Source organism: Phycodurus eques, chromosome 22 (genome assembly GCF_024500275.1).
Source record: "Phycodurus eques isolate BA_2022a chromosome 22, UOR_Pequ_1.1, whole genome shotgun sequence".
Taxonomy (NCBI): Eukaryota; Metazoa; Chordata; class Actinopteri; order Syngnathiformes; family Syngnathidae; genus Phycodurus; species Phycodurus eques.
The window spans coordinates 305,199-327,553 of NC_084546.1; the positions used below are offsets into that span (position 1 = coordinate 305,199).

A 22,355-nucleotide genomic window follows, 5' to 3' on the forward strand; every position below is an offset into this window, starting at 1 on the left:
AAATGTTTAATGTCAGTGCAATAGCCAACAACCACCACCAGAGGGCGTCATTGACAGGAGGTGGACTTTGAGTTCAGGACACAAAAACAAAACAAAAAGACAAAAAACAAGGGTACTTGTTCGTTGGTGTAAAGTGCTTGATGGTAGAAAAAACGAATACAATAAATACAACATTCAACCCAAATAAATTACAACACATGTTGGAATGAAAAAAAAAACGTCTTTTTCATGTCATGTTCTACTCTACTGGTTTCTATTTACACAATAAATATCGATCTTTTCTTTTCTTTCCAAACAGGAAGACGACTGTTCAGGAGTTTACTTTGCTCTCCGCAGGCTCCTACAAACAAACACAAAATAGTAGTGTAATATGAGTCACTTTTTCAAAATACTTGATGGAAACCAACAATTGACATATTCTATCAAAAAAAGAATCGAATACACTCCCCAAGAGCTGTAACAGATATCGCAAAGGACACCAAACACAGACTTCAGCGATGATTTCTTCAACGGATTCAGATTTCAACACAAAGAAGTCGAAAGTATCGATCCGGTGGTGCGACGAGTGAATTAAGACACGAGCGCATTTTTTGGGGGACCCGTCCTCCGCTATTGACTGAAAACTCACCTGGCTGCCGTTTTCTTTTGTGCTGATCTCTGCCACCATCTCGGGGCGTCGATATGCAATTCGAAACAGATTGTGACACGTGTATTTATTGTGGCAGAATTTGCCATCGTTTGTTATTTTATCCCCAAAATATGTTGTTTCGAAGTCCATTTTACTTTGTTTGTGATTGGAAAAAAAAAGGTTCCTCGTTCCTTTCACCGAATACTGACTCTTTTTCCAATACGTATTCGGAGGCCGACTTTTTGTTTTTGTTTTTTCAAGTCCTCTTATTTGAGCACAATTTGCGGCTACTCTCCCCACCTCTGATCGACGTCGACCGGTCACGCGAGCGGCGCCTCGGGCTGAGTTTTGTTTCGCCGCGAAGAGACGGTCGCGCGCGGGGACGCGGGGAGCGTACGAGCACACGGACGAGCCGGGAATTCCGATCGGGCCGTCAAACGCCGGCGGATTTGGCCGATTTCCGACCACGACGGGCGTGCGCCACTGACCCGCGTTCAGCGCCCCGGCGCGGAGCGGGGCCTCCTCTTCCTCTCGCCGCCGTCCTTCCTCTTTCCCGAGCGGCCTTTCTTGCGGCGCTTTCCGACGCCGAGCGTCTTGTCGGTTTCCTGCGGCGGCTCGGCGGCCTCCCGCTCGGGCGCAAAGTTCTTGCCTAACGGCGGTCGTTTGGAGAGCGGGGGGAAGCCGTCACCCGCGGGCGCCGGGGGGGTCCCGAGCGGGAGCTGTCGGATCTCGGCCGTGTGGACCTCGTCCAGGAGTTCCTGCAGCCACACGCGGCGCTTGAAGTCCTGCAGCGTGCGGCCTTTGTCGTGCATCAGCTGGGCGTGCGTCACCGAGCGTCTCCTGAACGCAACGGAAAAACAAAACCAAAACATCGTGAGCGAAGCTCGAATACATCAGACGTGAAAACCTGAAAAGAAATCCACTTCAAAAGACCTCATGTGAACTTGCTTTTGGAAAACAATTTGGACTTTTTCTTGTTTCCTTGGAGAATTGGAACTTTCCTTTTGAATATCTTTTTGCTTTCGTCTTACGTTGACGTTTTTCTGCAGCCTTTTTGTTCTTTACAAATTCAAACGTGGACTTTTTTTTGTCTATTTGTCCTCGCTGAGCAGCGATGCCAACGTCCGCAGGGCGGCACTGCGTCCTCCCAGAGTCTTTACGCGGGCCACGCGCGGCATCCGGCCCGCTTTGATTCCGACCAGATGGGCCGAGGCGGCGCTCTTCTTTCTTTCTTTCCTTCTTTCTTTCTTTCCTTCCTTCTGTTCTCTTCTTCCTTTCTGTTATCTTTCCCGCCGCCCCGGATTGAGTTTCTCAACCGAGTCAGGCCGCCAAAGTCCTGAACAAACACGGAGAGCGAGGCCGGGAAGCCTGGGAACCGAAACCCGGAGCCCTCTGAGCACACAAACACGCCGAATCGCGCTCAAACACGCCCAAAACACACCCGAGCCCGCGTCGTCGGTGGGGATCCCGAGCGGCTGACCTCGAGCGCCCCGAACCCAGCTCCGACGCCGCCTCGACTTTCGACTCGACGCGTCGCCTTGGCGTTCCTGAGATGCCCTCAAAAGAGTTGGCAACAAGTCACCTGCTTCCGCGTTTGGGTTCAAAACTATTCTTTCCCCCTGCGCTTTTCGAATCTCTTTTGGAATCTTCCACTTGCATTGGATCTTTTGCAAATTTCAGTCAGCTGTCTTTCATGACTGTACTTTGTTTCGAAATGCTTTTTCAACTTTTAACCACATTGCGGCTAAAACGCTCCTTGCCTGAGTAAATGTTAAGACTTGTGAAAGTTGGACCTTTTTCATTGTGAAACTGGATTTTTTTTCTTGTAAATAAGGACTTTTTTCGGTGAGCACATCTGCCTCGCAGTTGTGAGGTTGCGGGGTTCAAATCCCGGCCCCGCCTGCGTGGCTTTTCTCCGGGTACTCCGCTTTCCTCCCGCATCCCCAAAAACATGCACACAAGGTTCATTGGAGACTCGAAATTTGGTCGTTTGTTTCTACGTGGGCTGCGATTGGCTGGCGACCGGTTCAGGGCGTACCCCGCCTGTCGCCCGTAAGATCGCCGGGATAGGCTCCGGCACGCCCGCGACCCGCGTGACGAGAAGCGGTGAAGAAAACGGACGGATGAATAAGGACCTTTTTCTGGTGACCTTATAACAACCCCCCCCCAAAAAAAACATTTTCCTTGTACAATTTTTGTCCTTTTTTTTAGTCAAATTCTCACTTTTGATTGCAAAACGATGACTCGTGTAAAAGAATGTTTTTGAAAGCAAATGAAGACATTTTTCTTTTTGATCTACAATTGCGAATCTTCTGAAATTCTTGAAATGCGTGAGGAAGCTCACAAAAGGAGGACGACGAGGAGCCAGAGGGCCAACTTACATTCTGGCACCCGGGCGGTCCACGGCGGGCGGCCCGTCCACGGGTCCGGCCCAGTTGGCGGCGGGCGAGCAGAACAGGAAGAAAGCCAGGAAGAAGCCGCGCGACATCGTCACCGCGGGAGATCGCGCCAACGACGGACGAGGCGCTTCGGCCGACGAGAGCGCCTGCGAGGGAGCCGAGCTCTGCGTGGGAAACTTGCGTTCCGCGCTCGTTTGGCACAATTAGAAACAAAAATGTTCCGAGGAGGAAAGTCGGGGAGCGGATCCAAGAAGATGATGATGATGATGATGATGATGATGATGATGATGTTCTTCTCGTCGTTGCGTGTCAAGCTGAGGAGTGCTGCACGCGCGTTTCCAGATGTCGCGGGAATGCGGCGAGCGCGGATCAACGGGAGACGGCCGGCCGGCCTCGAGGGGCGGGGCCTGGCGGAGGGGAGGGCGGGGGGCCGGGCGTGCCGTGTCGCAGACGTTTCCACGCCGACCCGACCTCCTGCCGATGAGGACGGACGCGTCATCGCTGACGTTCCGCGTGCTCAAAGTAGTTGTCGCTTTGAAAAAGTCAACTTGTTCAGAGGCCGACGAACCGGACGGGAACGCGGGCGGGCGCGCGCGCACGCACACGCACGCACGCGGTCGCGCACGCGCAGGGCTGACCTGTTGCCCGAGCACGACATCGTCATTCCACTGGCCGACTTTTCTTCGTTCGGAATGAATGCATCGGCACGACCCTTGGCCGTTTCCCTGAAAAAGAGCGGATTCAAAACATCCATTATTATTTGGGAATTAACCACATATTTGCTCTTTCCACAAACGATCAATGGAATGTAAATCAGAACATAACACATAACATATTTTCTTCCAGCGATGTCAAGGATAATTATGCGGCCGTCTGGTTACGTCGACTTTGTCACTCCCCAACACAAACGCAAAGACGATGCTAACGCCGCTAACGTTGCTTATTAACGATGACGTCGCAACGGCGATGTGACGTTGATGTCCGACGACGAGCGACCGACTCAAGCTGCGCCAACGCACACGATGTAACCGGCACGCACCGTATCGCACCCCTTCGTCCTCCTCATCTTCAGCAGGAAGGATATCGCAATTTGCATCCGTCGCAGTCTTCGTCCGAGCCGCCGTTCGACCCACTCGATGTTTCACACGCCGCCGCGCTTTACTTCCGATTAACTGCCCGTGCGACAGAGTTGAACTTCCCGCTGACCGGACTCCCATTTCCGTTCAGCATTGCGGCGAGCCGCGTCGGGGAGATCTGATGCGTTTGCGTCGTCACGGAAACGAGTGCAGACACTTAATCCGACCGGTCTGCTCTACGAAGGATCTATTTTTAGCAGCGTGGAAAAAGAACACTTCTTGCCGCTTCATCGGCACACACGCGTACAGTATACACACACGCACGCGCCGCTAAGATGGCGTCATCCCGCCGAGTCGGCGTTATCACGGCGCCGCGGTCGAGGAACGCGACGGCTTCGCACAAACGCACGCCATCGGGCTCGTGAGCGCCGGCCAGCTCGCTAACGCGTGACGTCGCCACACACGCGCGCGCGGACGGGGAATCGCGAGAAAGGCAGTTGCGGCGAAGACGCGCCGTCGCGGTTCGGTTTGCAGACGGCGACGCCGACTTCCGTGAATCGAGTCGAGCGAACGAGGCGGGAAAGCCTCCTCGTTGCCGACGACTCTGCGCTGTGACATCGGAAGCCGCTTCTGGCCTGGAATATTCCGGAAGGTCACGTAGAGTACACGCGACTGACACGAGCTTGGAGAGACCGACACGAGTCGTGTTACGAAGACGACGGCGTCACGTGAGCGACATTTTTTGCCTCAAGGTGCACTTTGGCTTGCAGACCTTTTGTCCCGTCTTTGTTGCTAACTCGTAGCTCCGGCGCGAGCTCGTTCACGACCTCCTTCCCGATGTCGGCTCTTCGCGAGCAGCGCCCATCGGGCTTTTTCCGACTCGTCACCGGGATACGCACGGTCGCGCGGCGTTAAACGAGGCACGCATTCAACGAGCGCTAACGCAAACGCACAACAACAAAATCGAATGGCTTCGTTTCATTTGCGTGTCGCAACGAATTGCGGGAAGCGCGTGGCTTTACCGCCCGAACCGCGGCGTCCCCGTTGTCGCCCGAGCTCGCCGCTTTACGCCGTCGGGCTACGGAGGCGGAATGCTCGTCGCGCGCTTCGTATTTGCGCCGCCCCGGCTAACCTACCGGCTACGGCTAACGCGGCTAAATACGACGGCGAGCCGCAGAGGCGAACGCGGCCGATCGTCGCCTCCGGGGCAGCGAATAAACTACATTTTGACAATTACGCTTCTGACGAAGGACGGCGGGAATAGCAAAGTTCGACAGCGACGTCCTCGATTTTGTCACACGGGTCCGGCTGCAACCGCGCCAGAGCGGACATTGGTCAACTTTGAAGAGCAAAATAGTTCATCGCAAATGAATCCGCGTTGATCGAGCGAGACAGCCGCCGGAAACCGGAAATGAAGGAGTACGTCACCGCTGCGACCTCGCTTGACAAAATGTGCACATACAGTGCCGGGGAAAAGGGCGTCAGCCCCCCTGCTCAAATTCGTATATTTTGCGCAGTTTCCGCCCATCCGTTTTGCGTCCGGCTTCCCCTCACGCAGGTCGCGGCCGTCCCGGGGCCCGTCCCGGCTATCTCGGGGCCCGGGGGCGGGGTACGCTCTGAACTGGTCGCCGGCCAATCGCGGGGCACGTAGAAACGAACAACCCTTCGAACCTACGGGCGATTTCGGGGTCCGGATTAACCTAGCGTGCACGTCTCGGGGCTGCGGGAGGAAACCGCCGTACGCGGGCACGGAGAGGACGGGCGGGGCCGGGATTTGATCCCCGGTCCTCAGAACCGCGAGGCCGGCCGGCGCGCCGCCCCGTTTAAGCTATCCCACAAATATAGCAAGAAATAGCGGACGAATATAACCCGAGTGAACTTAAAATGCTGTTTTGAAATGGCGAGTTCATTTATTCGGAAAAAAAACTTTGGAAGTCACCTGGCCCCGTCATTAGCCCCCCATGTTCAATCGCGGATGAATTGTGACGAATCGTGACGGGGTGAGGGTCAGGGGGCAAATTGCCGTGATTGAGGGAACGACGAATTCCGTTCTTGAACAGAAAATCCCGAAGAAGGATGCCCGGCCGTCACGTCGGGACCCAACCGTCCGAACCGCGCGAGCGAGTCAGCTTCTGAACGGCTTCCAAAAATAAAAGGAAGGTTTTGGAGCGGCCTCGTCAAGGTCCAGACGTGAATCCGATGGAAATGCGCTGGCGTGACCTTCAAGAGGCACTTTGTGCGGGAAATCCCTCCATTTCTGCTGAATTCAAACAACTCCGCAAGGACGAGCGGGCCAAAATCTCTCCGCGGAGATCTGCATCACTTCGGGCTTTGACTTCGTCAATGAAATCGCCATTTTAAAAGTTGGCTGGGGGGATATTTACATTTGTTTGATGATCTGAAACATCATAGCGGGGGAACAATGGGGAAAAAATCTGAATTTGAGAAGGGGGCCCAACTGCAAGATTGGCGCCCGCACACCTGCGACGCCAGCGAGGATAAGACGAGAAATATTCGGAGGCTTGATCGTCAGCTCCCAAAATGGGGAATTAACAGCGTCTCGGCGGCAATCGTGGATGCAGGAACAACAACAAGATTGACGCCATCACGATGATGAGGGAGCAAGAATGATGGCGACAAACTCAACAGGATGCAGAATTCTTGGCCTCCTGCGACATAACATTCTGCAGGAATTGGCCCACAGTATGTAAATAGGGAAATTCAGACAAGTGGATTTCTATCCGTTGGCAGAGTTTTCAAATTAATTGGGTTTATTTCGATATCGTAATGAATGGAAAGTGCTTCGTCTTGCGTTTTTCCCATGAAAAGCGCTTCCGAAGAAAGTTTGATCCATCGTTTGTCCCGCTGCTGCGGCTTCGGCGATTTGGCCTCGGGCTCCCCGCTTTCGCTCAAGAACGTTCGTTTCGCTCTCATTTTACCGACGTGCGTCGGCCGTGACGCGCGGGTCACGCGGCGGACACGGGTGGCGTGCGCGTGCCGTCGGGTCACGCGCGAGCAGTTTTTGCGGGCGACGTTTGCGGTTGGTCGACGCGACCTCCGCGGCGATCGAGGTCGTCGTGACGCGCCGATCGCGACGTGTCGCTGGCTAACGAGCGCGTGGCACGCTAATATGCTAACAGTCGCGGAGCGCTAACAAGTTAAGTGTTGCGGTTCGCCGGGGAGACGCTCAAAGGATCCGCGCGCCGCAGCCTCGCCGACGGCTTCCGGAACTGTGGAAACCTCTCAAGGCCGCAGAGCGTCTTGGCGTGTGTGTGTGTTTGTGTTGTGTATGATTGTGTGACAGGCGTGTGTGTGGTAATAAGTGTGTGAATGTTTTTGGGAGTCTGTGAGTCCGATGATGTGTGCGTGCGCACGTGAGAGACGTGTGTGCGCGAGTCGGATTTTGTGTGTGAGAGCCTGTGAATTAAATAATGAGCGCGCGTGTGTGTTCCCCCCGCACGTCCGCGCACCCGTCGGTGCGAAGGAGGTTGGCGCAGGCCGGGTGTCGCGTTTCTCGGGGTGTGCGCGCGGCGCCGAGCGAGTTGGCTTGTTTTTGCTCTTTTGAGCGCAAACGGAAACGCGAGCGGCCGACGTCGACTTCTCGTGACTCGAGTCCAAACGAAGCGGGCGTGCTTCCCGGGCGATTCCAACGATCGTCGCGTTTGCATTTTGCCCCGCCGTCGACCCCCGCGACAATTTGGGTCAACATTGACACGGGCGACGCGGAACGTGGGAGGACATTGCGACTTCCCGCGCTCCGCAAACCCTCTTATCGCGTCACCCGAGAAGTCGCGCGAGGTTACGCACGCACATTCTCTCCAATAGAGGGCAGCGGACGAACTCGCCGCGGAGCACCGCAGGGTGACGGCAGGTGCCGTCGATCGAACGTGTGAACTGGCGTGTTTGCGACTTGAACGCCTCAGCTTGTTTCCCGCCTGCCCGCACTTAGCATTAGCATTAGCATGACCAGCTGTGAGTTTGTGGCCATGCCCCCCCCAGTTCTCCTGCACACTGGCCTCATTCACGCGCCGAATAATTTCACGTGCAGACGTCACGTGACGCGTGGCGCGGAAAGTCCGGCGAGTATCAGACGGCGGACGAGGACGAGGTCGACCTTGAGCTTCGGGCGGATGAAACCGCGCTTGTGTCGCCGTGATGGAAAATGGCCTTCACGTCTTCTGCTGACCTTCACGCTCGCCAAACACGGCGCCGGCTCAACGCCGCTGCTGCGTGCGCGTCCCGATGAGTAGGTGGCTCTCTTTCTTTTGAAAGAAATCGAAACACGACTTGTTCAGAACACCTGGAATACCGGAAAAGACCATCGAAACCTACGACCGACCGAGTCCGTGAGAGTACAACCGACACAATAAAATATCCTAAAGTACAGCCAAGTTCAGTCGAGTACCGTAAAGTACAGTAGTTACAGCTAATTACCATAAAGTATATTCAAGGACAGTACAGTGCGGCTAAGTACCAGAAAGTACGGTACAAAAAACACAGTAGAGTATCAATTGGGTAGAATAAGGTAGTCATGCATAATCTGTGAGCGTGTTAGTGCGTTCACACAGACGGTGGGGGAAAAACAAGAGGTGAGTACACACACACACACACACACACACGCATGAGCCATGTGTGCTCATAGGTGGTCGCTAAGCTAACTGCGGCTAAGCGGTGAATGTAAACGGGAAGCTGCGAGCGGCATCAAAACCCATCGAAACATTTGAAAGAGGGATTAAAAAAAAAGGGAAAAGAACAGATGACGCGGTCGGAGGCGTCGGGTCAGCCGTCGTCAAATGAGCCAATGAAACAGCGGAGTCAGGGGGCGGGGCTCGCGCGGCTTTACGGCGTCATCGGACGGCTGCTGTCGACACGGCGACCGCGGACGCACCGTGCAGATGACACCGGCGACCGATTCATGTCAGGCCAATGTAAGAATGCTACCGTAGCGTGCTAATACGAGACGCTACACATTTTTTTCCACGCTGTTAAAAATAGTTTCTGCACTCGTTCCCACGACAACGCAAACATCAAATCACCCCGCCGCTGCTCACCACAATGCGAGACAGGAAGTTCGAGACCGGTAAACAGGACGTGGAATTCTGTCACATGAGAAGTTGAATGCTAAAGCTATCTTAGCGTGTCAATGCTAGCATAGCCTTGTAGCCAGCGGAAGGGTTAGCATGCGTTGCTAATGTGGACCCTAATCGTTGCCGTGGTTCAAAAGTGCCAATTTAACAACAACAAATAAGCACAAATAGAAACAAGACGACAAAGAAGAAGAAAGCGGCACATGCGCGAGGTGGGCGTGTCGTGAGGTTCTGGCAGGACCGGTGGTGGTTTTGGGGGGGGGGGGGGGGCAACGAAAATCCCCGTCTGCACGCCGCCGCTTGCTCATAATTAAGACGTCGCGCCAACAACAGCTGGACAGCACACACACACTCGCGGCCGGTCTAAAAATAAAAGTGAGTGTTTTTCTAGCGTGTGGCTTTTAATGGCAGTGTGTAAAAGTGAGTTTCTTGTTCACAGCTTGAGAGGAAACCACAACACGCAACACACACGCCTCAGCGGCCGCAACGCCATCCAGGCGGTGAGGGGGGGGCCGAGAGGAGTCTCCTTCTTTCCTCTCCTTCCGACAACATGCGAACCGGCGAGCAACTCCACGATGACGAAAGAGGAATTGTTATACGGCCGACCTGGATAGTTCCGACGTTACACAGCGATTCGGGAACGAGCGAACACTCATTTCCCGTACTTCGGCACCCGCGGAGACGTATCGTGCCCGAGCGCGTCACCTCGAACGCTCCGGCGGCGGACGGGCGATTTCAAAAATGTGGCCGATTCGACGACGAGATGGCAAAACCACGACGTTCGCGACGAGTCCACCTCGAGCGAGAAAGGTCGACGCGCGGGACCGAGTCGAGCCTTAATAGAGATCCTAAATACATTCACGGATACAGAACACCAAATCATTTCCGGCGGTGCCTTGAGATACAAGTTGAATTCGTTCCATGACCACCGTTGACTCAAAACACTTCACAGCGGACCCGCGCATTTCTTTACCATTCTGGAAAATCTTCACATTTGTTTCTGTTTGTTCTTCGCTGGAGCAAACCCCCCAAAACGTTTATCCCCACTAATTCGGAGATTTGATTGGATTCCCCCCAAGACGCACTTCTGGCGGCGGTCGATTCCGGCCCGGTCCCTAACCCCCGCAAATGGTGCGGCTCCACGATATCTCGAATCTCGCCCCTAAAAGCAGACAATTTCGCCCATTGTTCAATTTACAAATAGTGTATGCTGAACAAAATGGAGACAATTCTCTCCTATTTTTCAATGCCTTTTGATGATTTGAATGATGAATGTCTTTATTTCTTCCGACATCGAAGGATTTTCTCCTCTGACAATGTTTTTGTTCGACTCTTGATTTGTTCTGCCAAAGACGAAGACACCTGGGAACTCTCAAATACGTCGGCGAGAGGAGGATGAGGATGAGGATGAGGAGTCGTTTGTCGGTCGCGCTCTCGCGGCTGCCGGCACATGTTGGAGATCAACAAGAGAAGAAAAAGAAGAAAAAGAATGTTCCGTCGTCTTCTGCGGTCTCACTCTTTATTTGGACAAGGAAGGTCAGGTGTTCCTGTTTATGAGGCCACCCGTGAGATGCGCGCGCACACGCACGCACGTAGCAATCCTGTCACCACCTCAGCAGCTGCCAAGTTCCCCTTTTTTGGGTTGTTTTTTCCCCCACTTGCTTTGTGTTTCTGTCCCGCACCGCGAAGAAGTTGACAAGCCCGACGTGACAGGCGGCGCGTTGCGCTAAGGTTCGCCGGGAGGATGAAGAGCGACGGACGAAGACTCGACGTTAGCCACGTAGCGGCTAGCTAGCCGTCAGCCTCACTTCGCATCTGCACGAAAAGACATCGCGTGGCCAATGGCGCGCCAGTCACAAGGAAGCAGTCTTCAACTTTGAAACACGCACACTGCGGTAAAAAGTCACGCGGATTCCCAAAGTGGTTAACTGCTGTTAGCCTAGCCTAGGCTAGCTCACCGATGGAAACGAAGCAAACGCAGCTTTCCCAGGAAACGAATCGAGTTCGCACTGAAAGCCTGCGGAAAAGTTCCCACTTGGAAGGCGGGACGGACGAGGAGGGAAAACATCTGAGAGTCGGAAGAATGCGAGCGACGCTTCAAAGTCAGTCTAAACAAAAGCGGCGGCCGCTCCGCTCTCGCACCTTCGGCCTTCTCGCTGGGTGATTCCCAACTATGTCCTTTTCCAGCATTCTCGTATTCCCCGAAGCGTTTCGCCTTTCCGTCCACATCTGCCGCAAAGATGAGCCACCCGACCGGGACGGGACCCCCCGACGTCTCAGAGGACAAACAAAACGGCGGCGTTGAGCGACAACATGGCGGCGACGGTGCAAATGAATGCAAATATACTGACCGTCAATTCTCCACAGATTTCGGCCAGGTCCGTATCGCTGCACCTCATTCGTTCAAATAAAGCCGAGGCAGGATTTTGTAACATTTTACGCCACTTGCGTGATTTTCGAAGGTGTTTGAACACAATGCAAACTCATTGAAACACAACATATTTTGAGAACGCGAGAACAATGGATCACAACAATATCGAACAGACAGACTGGAATAACACACGCACATCAATATATCGATATGCGTCGACATACATACACGGCCACGACCACAAACTCACAGCTGATCATGCTCGTGCTCACGCTAAGCGCGGGCAGGCGGGAAACAAGCTGAGGCGAGGCAAGAAGTTCAAGTCGCAAACACGCCAGTTCACACGTTCGATCGACGGCACCTGCCGTCACCCTGCGGTGCTCCGCGGCGAGTTCGTCCGCTGCCCTCTATTGGAGAGAATGTGCGTGCGTAACCTCGCGCGACTTCTCGGGTGACGGGAATAGTTGATGAATCAGCAATCATTGATCATTAAAAGTAGCGAGCGACATTTAGATCAGTGGAATGAAGTCAAAGTACCCTTACTTCTTCAGAGCAGAAGCGGCGGAAGGAACCTCTCGCGTATTATAGTCCGCCGCCGAATAATATTCAGAAATGACATCCGTGTGCGCGGAACGGTTAGAGCTGCCAGCGTTCAAGGAGTACGAAACCGCCTATGACGTCGGCGACGGCGACCCCCCGGGATCTATCGATACGATTCACGGAAATGGCCTATTTTGAGTTCAAAACAACTCATTTCGCCGAAAGGAGGCTGATGTACGATAGATATAGTGTGGGGATTCCCGCATTTAACTATTTTGTTACCTCGTCAATGATTAAGCGTTAATATTCACTGAACTAAAGTTTTACCCGCCCTGCGCGAAGCCACCAAGAAGCTAATGCGAGGCGGACGGCGTGTAGCGAGTGACATCCCAAATTGTCCGAACGAGGAGGACGACTTGCTCGGATTTCCCAGCATGCCTCGCACGGCTAACGAGCGGCGCTAATGTCGGCAAAGGTCACGTGACGCTCACCGAGACGGCTTCGCTCCTCATCTTCGTCACCCGGTAACGCCGCAGGCCCGCCGTTAGCAATTAGCCGTCAGCCCGTCTGCGCGAGAAGTCGTTTGAAGGCGACGGCGTGACGCTCGTCGACTTCCTATTCCGCCGCCTCCGCGCCAATCTGCCTCCAAATTTGTCACCGTCCCGCTGAGTCACGGTGTCCTTTTCGCAAGCCAAAGACGGCGACGGCGGCGCGACCTTCGGCGCCGCTTCGCCCCATCACATCACAAACAAGCCAGATTCTTTTCAACATCAAATCGACTGAAAGCAAACAAAAGCAAACTATTTCAGAGGTCGGAAACTTCCCATAAAAAGTTGTGTATTTTGGAAAAAAAGTTGGAAATTTCCCAAAATGTCATATTTTGGAATCAAAGAGCTAAGTTTCCAAATGATGATGACGATTATTATTTTACATGTTTGATTTTTGTATTTTTTTTTTTTTTTTTTTTACATTTCCAAAACCTATTTGGGAGAAAACAATTATTTGTATATCATTTTTAAAAAGTAAGATGTAGATTTGGGGACAAAGTATTGTATTTCTGAAGAAAAGTCGGATAACTCACCGAACATTTTTATAGTTTCAAGGAAAATGTCTTGAAAGACATATTTGAAAAATATTTCTTTATTTTAGAAGTCTTGTTTCCAGGGGTGAAAAAAAAAAAAAAAAAGTTGTATATTTCCAAAAACAAGCAGTAAAAATTTGGGAGAAAAAAACAAATCTTATTTGTCGAGAGAAAATGTGAGTTTAAAAAACTTTCATTTTCGACAGGGCTTCCCCGGTTGGCCACGCTTCCTGTTCGGCCGCAACGTCGGTCGAGTCCCCGCACAAAACGCTCGTTAAGACACATAACTCGCGCGTTCGGCTCGCTGAGCGTCACACTTTTTGACACAATGCACTTGAACACGACAACCTTGTCCTTCCTGCAACATCATCCTCTCTCCCGCATAAAAATTCAATGAAGCTGAAAATTTTGGGGGAACGCGAAAAGTCAAATTCGAGATTCTAACCAAACCGTGAGACGGACTCGCGAAGCTCACCCGCACGCACGCAAATAGTACGATATATCGTGTACGATATGGTCGAGTAGATTTCGTGTGTACGTGCGCGCGTTGTCGTGCATGTGCTTCTCATTTGAGGCGCTGGCGTTTTCCGTTTGGCCGCAGGCCGCATTGGCTTTTCCCTTTCCCGCGCTTTGATGTCCTCACCACGGAGGCGGGCAGAGGGGCCGGCGGGCGAGCGTGCAGGCGGGAGGTCCTCGTTAGTTAGGACAACTTTAACGAGCTCGTCGAGCGAGCGGGGCCCGGGCTTCCGCCCGGGCGGCCGTCTTGCACGGGGCGCCCGGACGCGGCGTCCATATGTTGCGTGCGGAAACGACGAGTTTATTTGCGGAGCGGGCGGAGGGGTTCAAAGGTGCGTCTGTGTGTGTAAAAAGCGTGAAGGTGAGGAAAGACCTCCAACGTTCCCACACAAACATTCCTTCCGTCTCGTCCTCTTGAAACCCAGTGAAAATATGCCACAGGTTATGATGATGAGATTACGTCAGACATTTTTTCCACAGATGCTGTTTGACCTCCATCATGAACGGCGTCTGCGCGTGCGTGTGTGAGTGCGCCCGTTCATGTGTTCACATGGGCGTGTGTGTGTGGAAATTGTATGTACGTGTATGCATGCTTGTCTTTTGGGTGTGTGTTTAAGTGCAAGTTTACATGTTTGTGCACGGCGCCGACACTTTATGTCTCCCTCGCTACGGAGCGATGCCTTTTGCGGCCGAACGGCGCGCCGGCGAACAGCGGTCCGTCGATGAGCGGCGTGTGACAGCTAGCGTGGACAGGAAGCGCCGTGCGTCACCACGACAACATCGCAACATCTGTCCGTTGTTTTTCCGTGCACATTCAAAACATTCTTGCTGAGAAACACGTTTGCGATCGTTTGCGCTTCATCGTGAGTCATCCTCGCTGCTTCCCGTCGGGAGGGCTCTACACTGTCATTGGCCAACTCTGAAAACCAACGGCGGACCGCTTCGAGGTCACGGGAAGGACGTCCACGCTGGTGATGATGATTACGATGAAATTGGAGAATTCCTCACCAATGTTCTTCCCAAACAATTGGCAAATTGCAATCAGATTATGTCACCGTGGGATTATTTGTTCAATTTGTCATCATTTTGCATGTCGCCACGGGATTAGTTTCTGAAATTGTCATCAAAAAAGCAGTGTCAATCTGAATTTGGTTTTCAAGATGTTGAAAGGAAGAGTGCCGAATGTTGTGTTGAGATCGTTTGTGGAAAGGGTTTCAATTTGTTTGACGGCCGTGCCGCCCGTCTGGACGGCGACACGCGTTCAAGTTCAGTTTTTTTTCCTTTTTCTTCCCCAATTCTCAGTCCGTTTTCTCCTGGCAAAATAAAGCTCAAATACAATAAAAATGAAAAGCCGTTTATTTCTACTCCCACCTGAAATTTCCTGAGAAACACGTTTTTTAACACCTTTTGCACAGCGGAACCTCGATTTAACGGACTAATCGGGGCGGGGGGGTGTCGTTCGTTCGGAGCCTACTGTCATACTGAAGCACTTTTCTGGGGTCATTTGCACCCATATTACATACAGTACAAAATTATTGTTTGTACCCGTTTCGTGCTCTCGAACACCCAGTACAGTATCAAGTTATTGTAAATAAATATAAAAAAGCTTGACAATGCTTTGAAAGTTTCAAAATGGGTCCAAACTTAGCATGCCGGTGTGCTTTCAAGAGCCACGAGGACTTCACGTGCTTCCTATTTCCGAAACGTTCCGGACCGCAGTACGGCTCCAGAGACCTCTCTCGAAGAAAAAGACGCTGCCCACGCCACGCTGCTCTCCTGACGCGGATAAAACTCCTGCCGTCGTGGCCGCCGGGTGTCAACGCATTGCCTTTCACGGAACGTCGCCGCATTCCACGCAGCCGCCACGTGGGCACGGGAGGGGAGGGGAGGGGAGGGGAGGGGAGGGGAGGGGAGGGGAGGGGAGGGGAGGATTGTCGTCATATTGTAGATCTGTGACCCGGAAATATGCTCGTCGCATTCTCTGCCTGATTGGCGCCGCAGCGCCAGTAAACAACAGTGGCCAATTCTGGAACTGACAAACTTTGCCAACGGCAGTTCGAGCGACCAATGGAAACTATTTTCGGACACATTTTTCAGTCCGGACGGTCCGTTTTGTCCGATAGCAATGATATCGGGGTTCCGCTGTATTTCAAACAACCCCATAGCCTTGCTTTGGGAAAGTCCGCTGAGCTTAATGCTAACAAACAATGCAAAACGCCATTGACGTGCTAATGGTAATTGACATGTATATCAACTCACAGGTACATATCCTTTATCCTCGACAGCAAATAACCAATATCACAGCAATTCACCGAATAGTACAAGGCTCTTCGTCATGTGTGTATTATACTGCCCCCGGTGGCCCGGCCGGGCACACCAAGAGGAGCAGCACAATGAATTGAACTGATTAAACCATGACTACATCATGATGCACAAACTGTTTCACGCTATACGTTCTACTTATGTCGTTACTGAGCTGTTATAAAATGCAGAATTTGAAAGCGCTCTTTTTCGGCATTATTAATTTTGGAGGGGGAGGGGCGAACAGATCGACTGCATTTGCACTCATTTCAGTGGGTGTTTCGAGTTCATTCAACAATACGACACCTGAGTACTGGCGGGCGCCATCGTCGAGCTGCTCATCGCGGCGACGCAAAGCGCTGGGTCTCGCCGCCGTCCGTCTCGTCCTTTCGTGCGTTCCGGGAGCCAGCCGGCGAGCGGCACGAGCGGCGTCCCGTCGCCGTTGTTGGCTGGCGCCCCCCCCCCCCGGGTGCGCGGTGGCTTGACACGAGTGAGGAACGTTCTGCGAGAATCTGACGTGTCGCTTGTGAACATCAAAGACGCGGCAAGCAGTTAGCACCTTGACAAACCACCACAAGCGAGGCACAATTTGTCTTGCGCGAACAATCTCACAGCCTCGCACACACAAACAGGGACTCTCACATCCAATCCGAGACACTTCCGCACACGCGCACGCAAGCTTCTTGGCCCCCGCAGGCCACGTGCAGTACGGCAGTCATCAGCGTTTGACAAGAGGACAAAGCCGTCACGTGTTTTGTAGTTCAAATGTTTATTCAGGAATCGTTTTGGGTTTTTTTCGTACGAAGTCGGTAGAAAAAAGTGAAGTACTACGTTGGCATATTGAAGACAAAACACTCGGTCTACTCGCTAGTCACAACCTCCCGCGGTGGCGTCGACACAAACCAAACAAGAGAGACATCTATTGTTTTTGCTGCTCGATAAAAGAATAGAAAAACCTTTTGAAGTGTTCTTTGTTCAAAGGTGCGCGCTAATAAAATAGATCTGTTTCATCGCACCACAGTTTCTCCCGGACAAGACCCCGCGTGCGTGCGTGTGTGGGCCAGGGGGGCTGCTGGTTTGGTGGAGAAGAAACGAGGGCGTCGATCTGCGGGGGGCGCTGCGGCGCCAACGCAGGCGCTGATACGACGGAGGCGTTTTTGTTCCGCAGGAAGACGAGCGAGCGCTCACGTTAGGCAGTGTGGCTGCGGCCCGCCCAAAAACAAAAACAAAAACAAAACACACACACAGTAAAAAAAGAAAAAAAAAAAAACATCTCTGATATGATGGATTCCAGTCGAAAAAAAAAAAGACTTTTTGGCATATTTGTCATGTGAATGCATCCGGCCAATCATCCATCTCGTTTCTCCTCGTGACGGGTCGCGAGAGGAGGGGACGCCCCGGACCGGTCGCCGGACAATCGCAGGGCGCGCGTAGCCGAACTACGGACCGGTCGCCATCAGCGTCGGGGAGTGACTCGTTCAAAATGGAAGCAGATGACATCCTTTCATGACAACATTGACGGCGTTGCACTCCGCAACAAAATATGTCGTGACATGACATTTGCTTTTGAAAATGCCCACCGTGACAATTTTTTGTAAAGCCGACGCCTATGATTGTCGCTCTCCGGTCGTGTGTCTCAAACGTGACGTACTTTTCCAAATAGGACCTCCGGGCGCCACCTCATGGTGCAACCTTGAAAAAGGTTACGATGGGTTTCAAGCCACTTTTTTTTCAAGGCAACGTTCAAGTGTCCTGCTGATGCTTTCATCAAAATGAAGAAATGTCATGAAATGCCATTCGTTCTCCCACTTTGAAAGAGTTCCACTCCGATTCCATTTTCAACAGGCTTGGAATTGGAATTGTAACAACTTGTCATTGTAAGCAAGTACATTTGCAAAGTCATCTTCCCAACACCTAAAGACAATCGGTCTGTCACACCTGCGGACCGTTTCGAGCGCTCAATGAAGCTAACATGCTGACGTGGATGGGAAAAGCCCACTGGAACACGGGGAGAACATGCAAACTCCACACGGACAGGCCGGATTCCCACCGCGAGCCTTAGAACTGCGAGACGGGCGGGCCATTCCTCGTCAGATCGGTGAAGCGCTGGACGAATGGAGTCCGAAGATTCGGTTTGATTCTGCGGGGCTCAGCGTCCGTCAACGTGTTTATGTACAACGAAATACTACTTAGTTGGTGTACTTTGCTCTTAAATACTGTCTTCTTCTTCTCTCAATACTTCCTGAATAGTTTTGGCAAAAGAAAAAAGCTGCTCGCTTCTGGCAAGTAGAACACGTTTAAGGCCGACGAACAAGAACGAAAACTAATCTCGTAAGCACTAGAGGTCTTCCAAACACTTCCGTCGTCACAGATAAAATTATTCGCCGGCCGGCCACCGGGGGCGCCGCGGCCGGGGGGGGGGGGGCTAGTCGGCCGCGTCGTCTCGAGAGGGCCGGAGGGGCGAGGTCGACGGCCCGCCGCTTTTCATCCGGGACGGCGAGCGCGGCGAGGAGGAGGAGGAGGAGGCGGCCGAGGCCGCGCCGGTCGTCACGGTGACCTGGATGAGCTCGATGAGCGCTTTGAGTCGCTCCAGCGACGCCAGCGTGTCCCGCTGCTGCGCCGCCAGACGATCTCGCCGGTCCAGGCAGCGCTGAGGGGAGCACGGACGGAATGTTAGCACATTGCTACGCAACAGGACACAACTCAACTATCCAGTAGAGTCACGCGGCGTGCGCACTTCTGCAACTACTTTTCATGACTTGCCGACAAGCCTCCAACTAGCCGCGCACCGAGCGACACGGGCGAAAGCGTGTGGACTTAGCGTTCCCGAAAAAATACAAAGAGTGGAAACAGGTGAGAAGGAGAAGTCGAGAGCGTGGATATTTTGGAGGGAGTTTGGCTGCGTTCGCCATTTCCGCAACAGACCCTCTCCACACTTTGCTTTTTCCATCAACAGGCGCACATGAAATTCTCAAGATAGTGAAGTATGATTGTCAAACACAATGTACAGTATATGCTGTAATGTTCTGGTTTTGGCGCTCCTCTTTTTTGTTGGGAAATGTTGCATCCGTTGAGCAACACTCGCCATGCTTTGCTAAAATTAGAAATATAGTTAATTATTTTATGTATACAGTGGCTACGGAAAGTATTCAGCTCCCCTTAAATGTTGAGTTGTTTTATTGCAGCCATTTGCTCAAATCATTTTAAGTTCCTTTGTTCCCTCATTAATGTACACACAGCACCCCATATGGACAGAAAAAAACGGAATTGTTGAAATATTTGCAGATTTCTTCAAAAAGAACAACTGAAATATCACACAGCCGTAAGTATTCCGACCCCTTGGCTGTGACGCGCGTATATTGAACTCGGGTGCCGTCCATTCCTTCCGACCACCCTTGAGCTGGTTCTGCACCTTCGCTGGACTCGAGCTGTGTTTGATTATACTGCCTTGACTCGGACTTGCTTCGCGAAGCCACACCCCTGCCTATGTAAGACCTGACCGCTCACAGTGCATGTCAGAGCGAATGAGAATCATGAGGTCAAAGGAACTGCCCGAAGAGCTCAGAGACCGAATTGCGGCGAGGCGCAGATCTGTCTGGCCGAGGTTACAAAAACAAAATTCTGCCGCACTTCAGGTTCCTAAGAGCGCAGCGGCCTCCGTAATCCTTAAATGGAAGACGTTTGGAACGACCGGAACCCCTCCTCGAGCCGGCCGTCCGGCCAAACTGAGCGATCGGGGGAGAAGAGCCTCGGTGAGAGATCACCACCCAGAACCCAAAGATCACTGCGGCTGAGCTCCAGAGATGCAGTCGGGAGAAAGTTCTAGAAAGTCAACCATCACTGCAGCCCTTTATGGCAGAGTGGCCCGACGGAAGCCTCTCCTCAGTGCAAGACGCATGAAAGCCCGCATGGAGTTTGCAAAAAAAAAAAAAAAAAAACACCTGAAGGACTCCCAAGATGGTGAGAAATAAGATTCTCTGCTCTGATGAGACCGAGCTAGAAAACCAGGCACTGCTCAAAACCTGTCCGATACTGCAGGGACAGGACGACCGGTCGCAATCGAAGGAAAGACGAACGCGGACAAGTACTGGGATATTCTGGACGAGAACCTTCTCCAGAGCGCTCGGAGCATCAGACCGGGCCGAAGGTTCACCTTCCAACAAGACAATGACCCTCAGCACGCAGCTAAAATACCGAAGGAGCGGCTTCAGAACAACTCTGTGACTGTTCTTGAACGGCCCGGCCAGAGCCCCGACTTCAACCCAACGGCGCATCTCTGGAAAGACCCGAAGATGGCTGCCCACCGACGTTCACCGTCCGACCTGACAGAACTGGAGAGGATCCGCAAGGAGGAATGGCAGGTGGCAGGTGGGGAAAACTTATTGCATCATTCCCAAAAAGACTCACGGCTGCAATCGCTCAAAAGGGGCCGTCTACGCCGACTAAATACTGAGCAAAGGCTCTGAATACTTCCGGCTGTGTGATGTTTCAGTATCTGCAAAAATGTCAACAATTCTGTTGTTTTTCTGTCAATATGGGGTGCTGCGCGTTCATTGAGGGAAAAAAAGGAACAAATGATTTTCGCAATGGGCTGCAACATAACAAAGAGCGAACGATACTTTCCGTACCCAGTGTGTGTGTGTGTGTGTGAGATACACGCACCCATCGTATTATAGTTCATCGGTCGAGCTTGCTGAATCTATTTCGGTTGTGAAAGCTCACGTGAACGACGACGTGGCCTTTCTGAGTCTGTGACGTCGCGCTCGAGGTTTGAATCGCATCTCAACTAGTAGTTTTATGATGATTGCGTCTTTCATTTGTTGCAGTTAGCACCGCCTAGTGGTCAGGTGAGAATAAAGCAAGTTGTGAGCCTTCTTGATGAATGCTGCACAGTTGTTCTTCATCCTCTTTGGTTTGAGCATCAAGAAGCCCAATCTGTATTTATATACTACCAATGCACAGTATTCGTGTTTTCAGACACAATGGAATTTGTCGGCCCAGTCGGCGCGTCGCTTACTTTGAGCGTCTTGTTGAGCTCGTCGTCTTCCTCCTCCAGGTGAGCGCACTCCTTCTTCAGCTCCACGTTTCGTCGCAGCAGACGCCGCTTCTCCTCCTGACGCACTGTCGTAGTCATTCCAACAACGAGTTATTTCTCTGAGCAATTTTATTCCGAGGTGGTTCCGGGAAGCACGACAAGCTCGTGTTCATTCCTAAAACGCAACCTGGGATAGGGTTCATTTACGAGCACTTTTACAAGTTAAATGCTTGCATACTTGAACGTGACATGAAGCACTTTGGATTTTTTTCATACTTTATTGCATTCCTTGAAAAGTGGATATTTTGAACTGTATTTGTTTGATCACTGATTCGTTGTATTGTGTTTGCTACATAAAATGTATTTTATAGATAAATGGCAGCAAGAGAAAATGACCATGGAACAAAGGGAAAATGCAATCTCACCAGGATTAAAAATGTTACCGGTATCGCACAGCAAGTGTGGAAATGAAAAGACTGTGTTGCCATTCACCAATCCATCATTTTGCTGATTTTTTTTTGAATCCAGCCTCTGTTATTCGCTGAAAAATAATCACTCAGTCGCTGTTTTTGCGCTCCTTCTGAAATGCCCTAAAATGCCAGCAGATGGCACCAAAGCCCTGTCTGACGGCAAAGAAGTGCTTTGTCGCCATCTTGTGGCACCTCAGTGCCAAGGAACTATGTTGAAGTGGGGAGAGGAGCTTGAAACGCTTCTCGACGCAGATTGTGGTGACGGACAAAGTGTTTGATTTGGACCCACCTGTCTTGTGCGTGACGTAAGACTGCACGAAGTTGTGAGGCCACGACATGTTCTCCTTGTTCAGAACCTTCACCGGCAACAACACAGGACAAAAATGTCTCAACAATTCATCGGAGAGGTCATTACGAAAGCAGCGATTGGCGTCAGATCAAATCTCCAAGCGCGACACGGTTCGAAGCATTCAAAGCAACGGTCAGCAACTCGTGAAAACCCGCTCGGCGCGCGACTTGCTTTGAGTCGCGGGTCCGGTCTCGCACGTGAAGTTAGGGACCACGTTTGCCGCTAACGCTAAGGCGCCGAGCCGTACCTTCTTGCGGCACTTGGGGCAGTACCAGGGTCCCCCGGGCGGGGTCTTGAGCGGCGGCTGGAGGCAGTCCTGGTGGAAGGCTCGCGGGCAGTTGTGACACGGCTGCAGCTCACCGTCCTGGCGGCACACGGCGCAGCGCTCGTCCTGCTCCACGTCGTCCTACGGCCACACGCCACAAACACGCTAAGTCGCCGCGTCGCAGGTGTCAAAACTCGCGAGCTGGGGCCAGATTCGGCACGCCGCATCAGACTTTGC

At 52.2% G+C, this 22,355-nt stretch overlaps 2 protein-coding genes across 4 annotated transcripts in view; both read right to left on the reverse strand.

Moving 5' to 3' along the window:
- On the reverse strand, positions 1-16,533 carry pthlha (parathyroid hormone-like hormone a). Of its 2 annotated transcripts, XM_061667157.1 has the most exons (4): positions 16,306-16,396; positions 3,010-3,752; positions 1,117-1,468; positions 1-340 (listed from the first exon to the last, which is right to left on the reverse strand). In XM_061667157.1, exons 2-3 carry the CDS (start codon positions 3,114-3,116, stop codon positions 1,123-1,125), a joined length of 453 nt encoding a protein of 150 aa, XP_061523141.1. In that variant the 5' UTR covers positions 3,117-3,752; positions 16,306-16,396; the 3' UTR covers positions 1-340; positions 1,117-1,122. The 2 variants fall into 2 exon arrangements, with proteins under 2 accessions (XP_061523141.1, XP_061523140.1); XM_061667156.1 differs by lacking the exons at positions 1-340; positions 1,117-1,468 and having other exon boundaries at positions 3,116-3,752; positions 16,306-16,533.
- The window catches only part of phf21b (PHD finger protein 21B), a 21,424-nt gene continuing 14,672 nt past the window's right edge, over positions 15,604-22,355 (reverse strand). For both annotated transcript variants that reach the window (XM_061667153.1, XM_061667155.1), the window contains exons 11-14: positions 22,101-22,259; positions 21,794-21,860; positions 21,017-21,120; positions 15,604-18,649 (exon numbers count right to left, since the gene is read on the reverse strand). In XM_061667153.1, the coding sequence (XP_061523137.1) occupies positions 18,425-18,649; positions 21,017-21,120; positions 21,794-21,860; positions 22,101-22,259 (555 nt within the window). In that variant the 3' untranslated portion in view covers positions 15,604-18,424. The remainder of the gene's footprint in view (positions 18,650-21,016; positions 21,121-21,793; positions 21,861-22,100; positions 22,260-22,355) is intronic.

What these genes read in the sequence shown, in the direction of transcription:
- pthlha (XM_061667156.1), bottom strand. Translation starts at nt 16,533, where the DNA reads ATGTTCACAAGCGACACGTCAGATTCTCGCAGAACGTTCCTCACTCGT. An exon ending in TGGCGCCCGCCAGTACTCAG is followed by an intron (nt 3,753 to 16,305) that starts GTGTCGTATTGT and finishes GCTCTTTTTCAG; the next exon opens with GGAAACGGCCAAGGGTCGTG.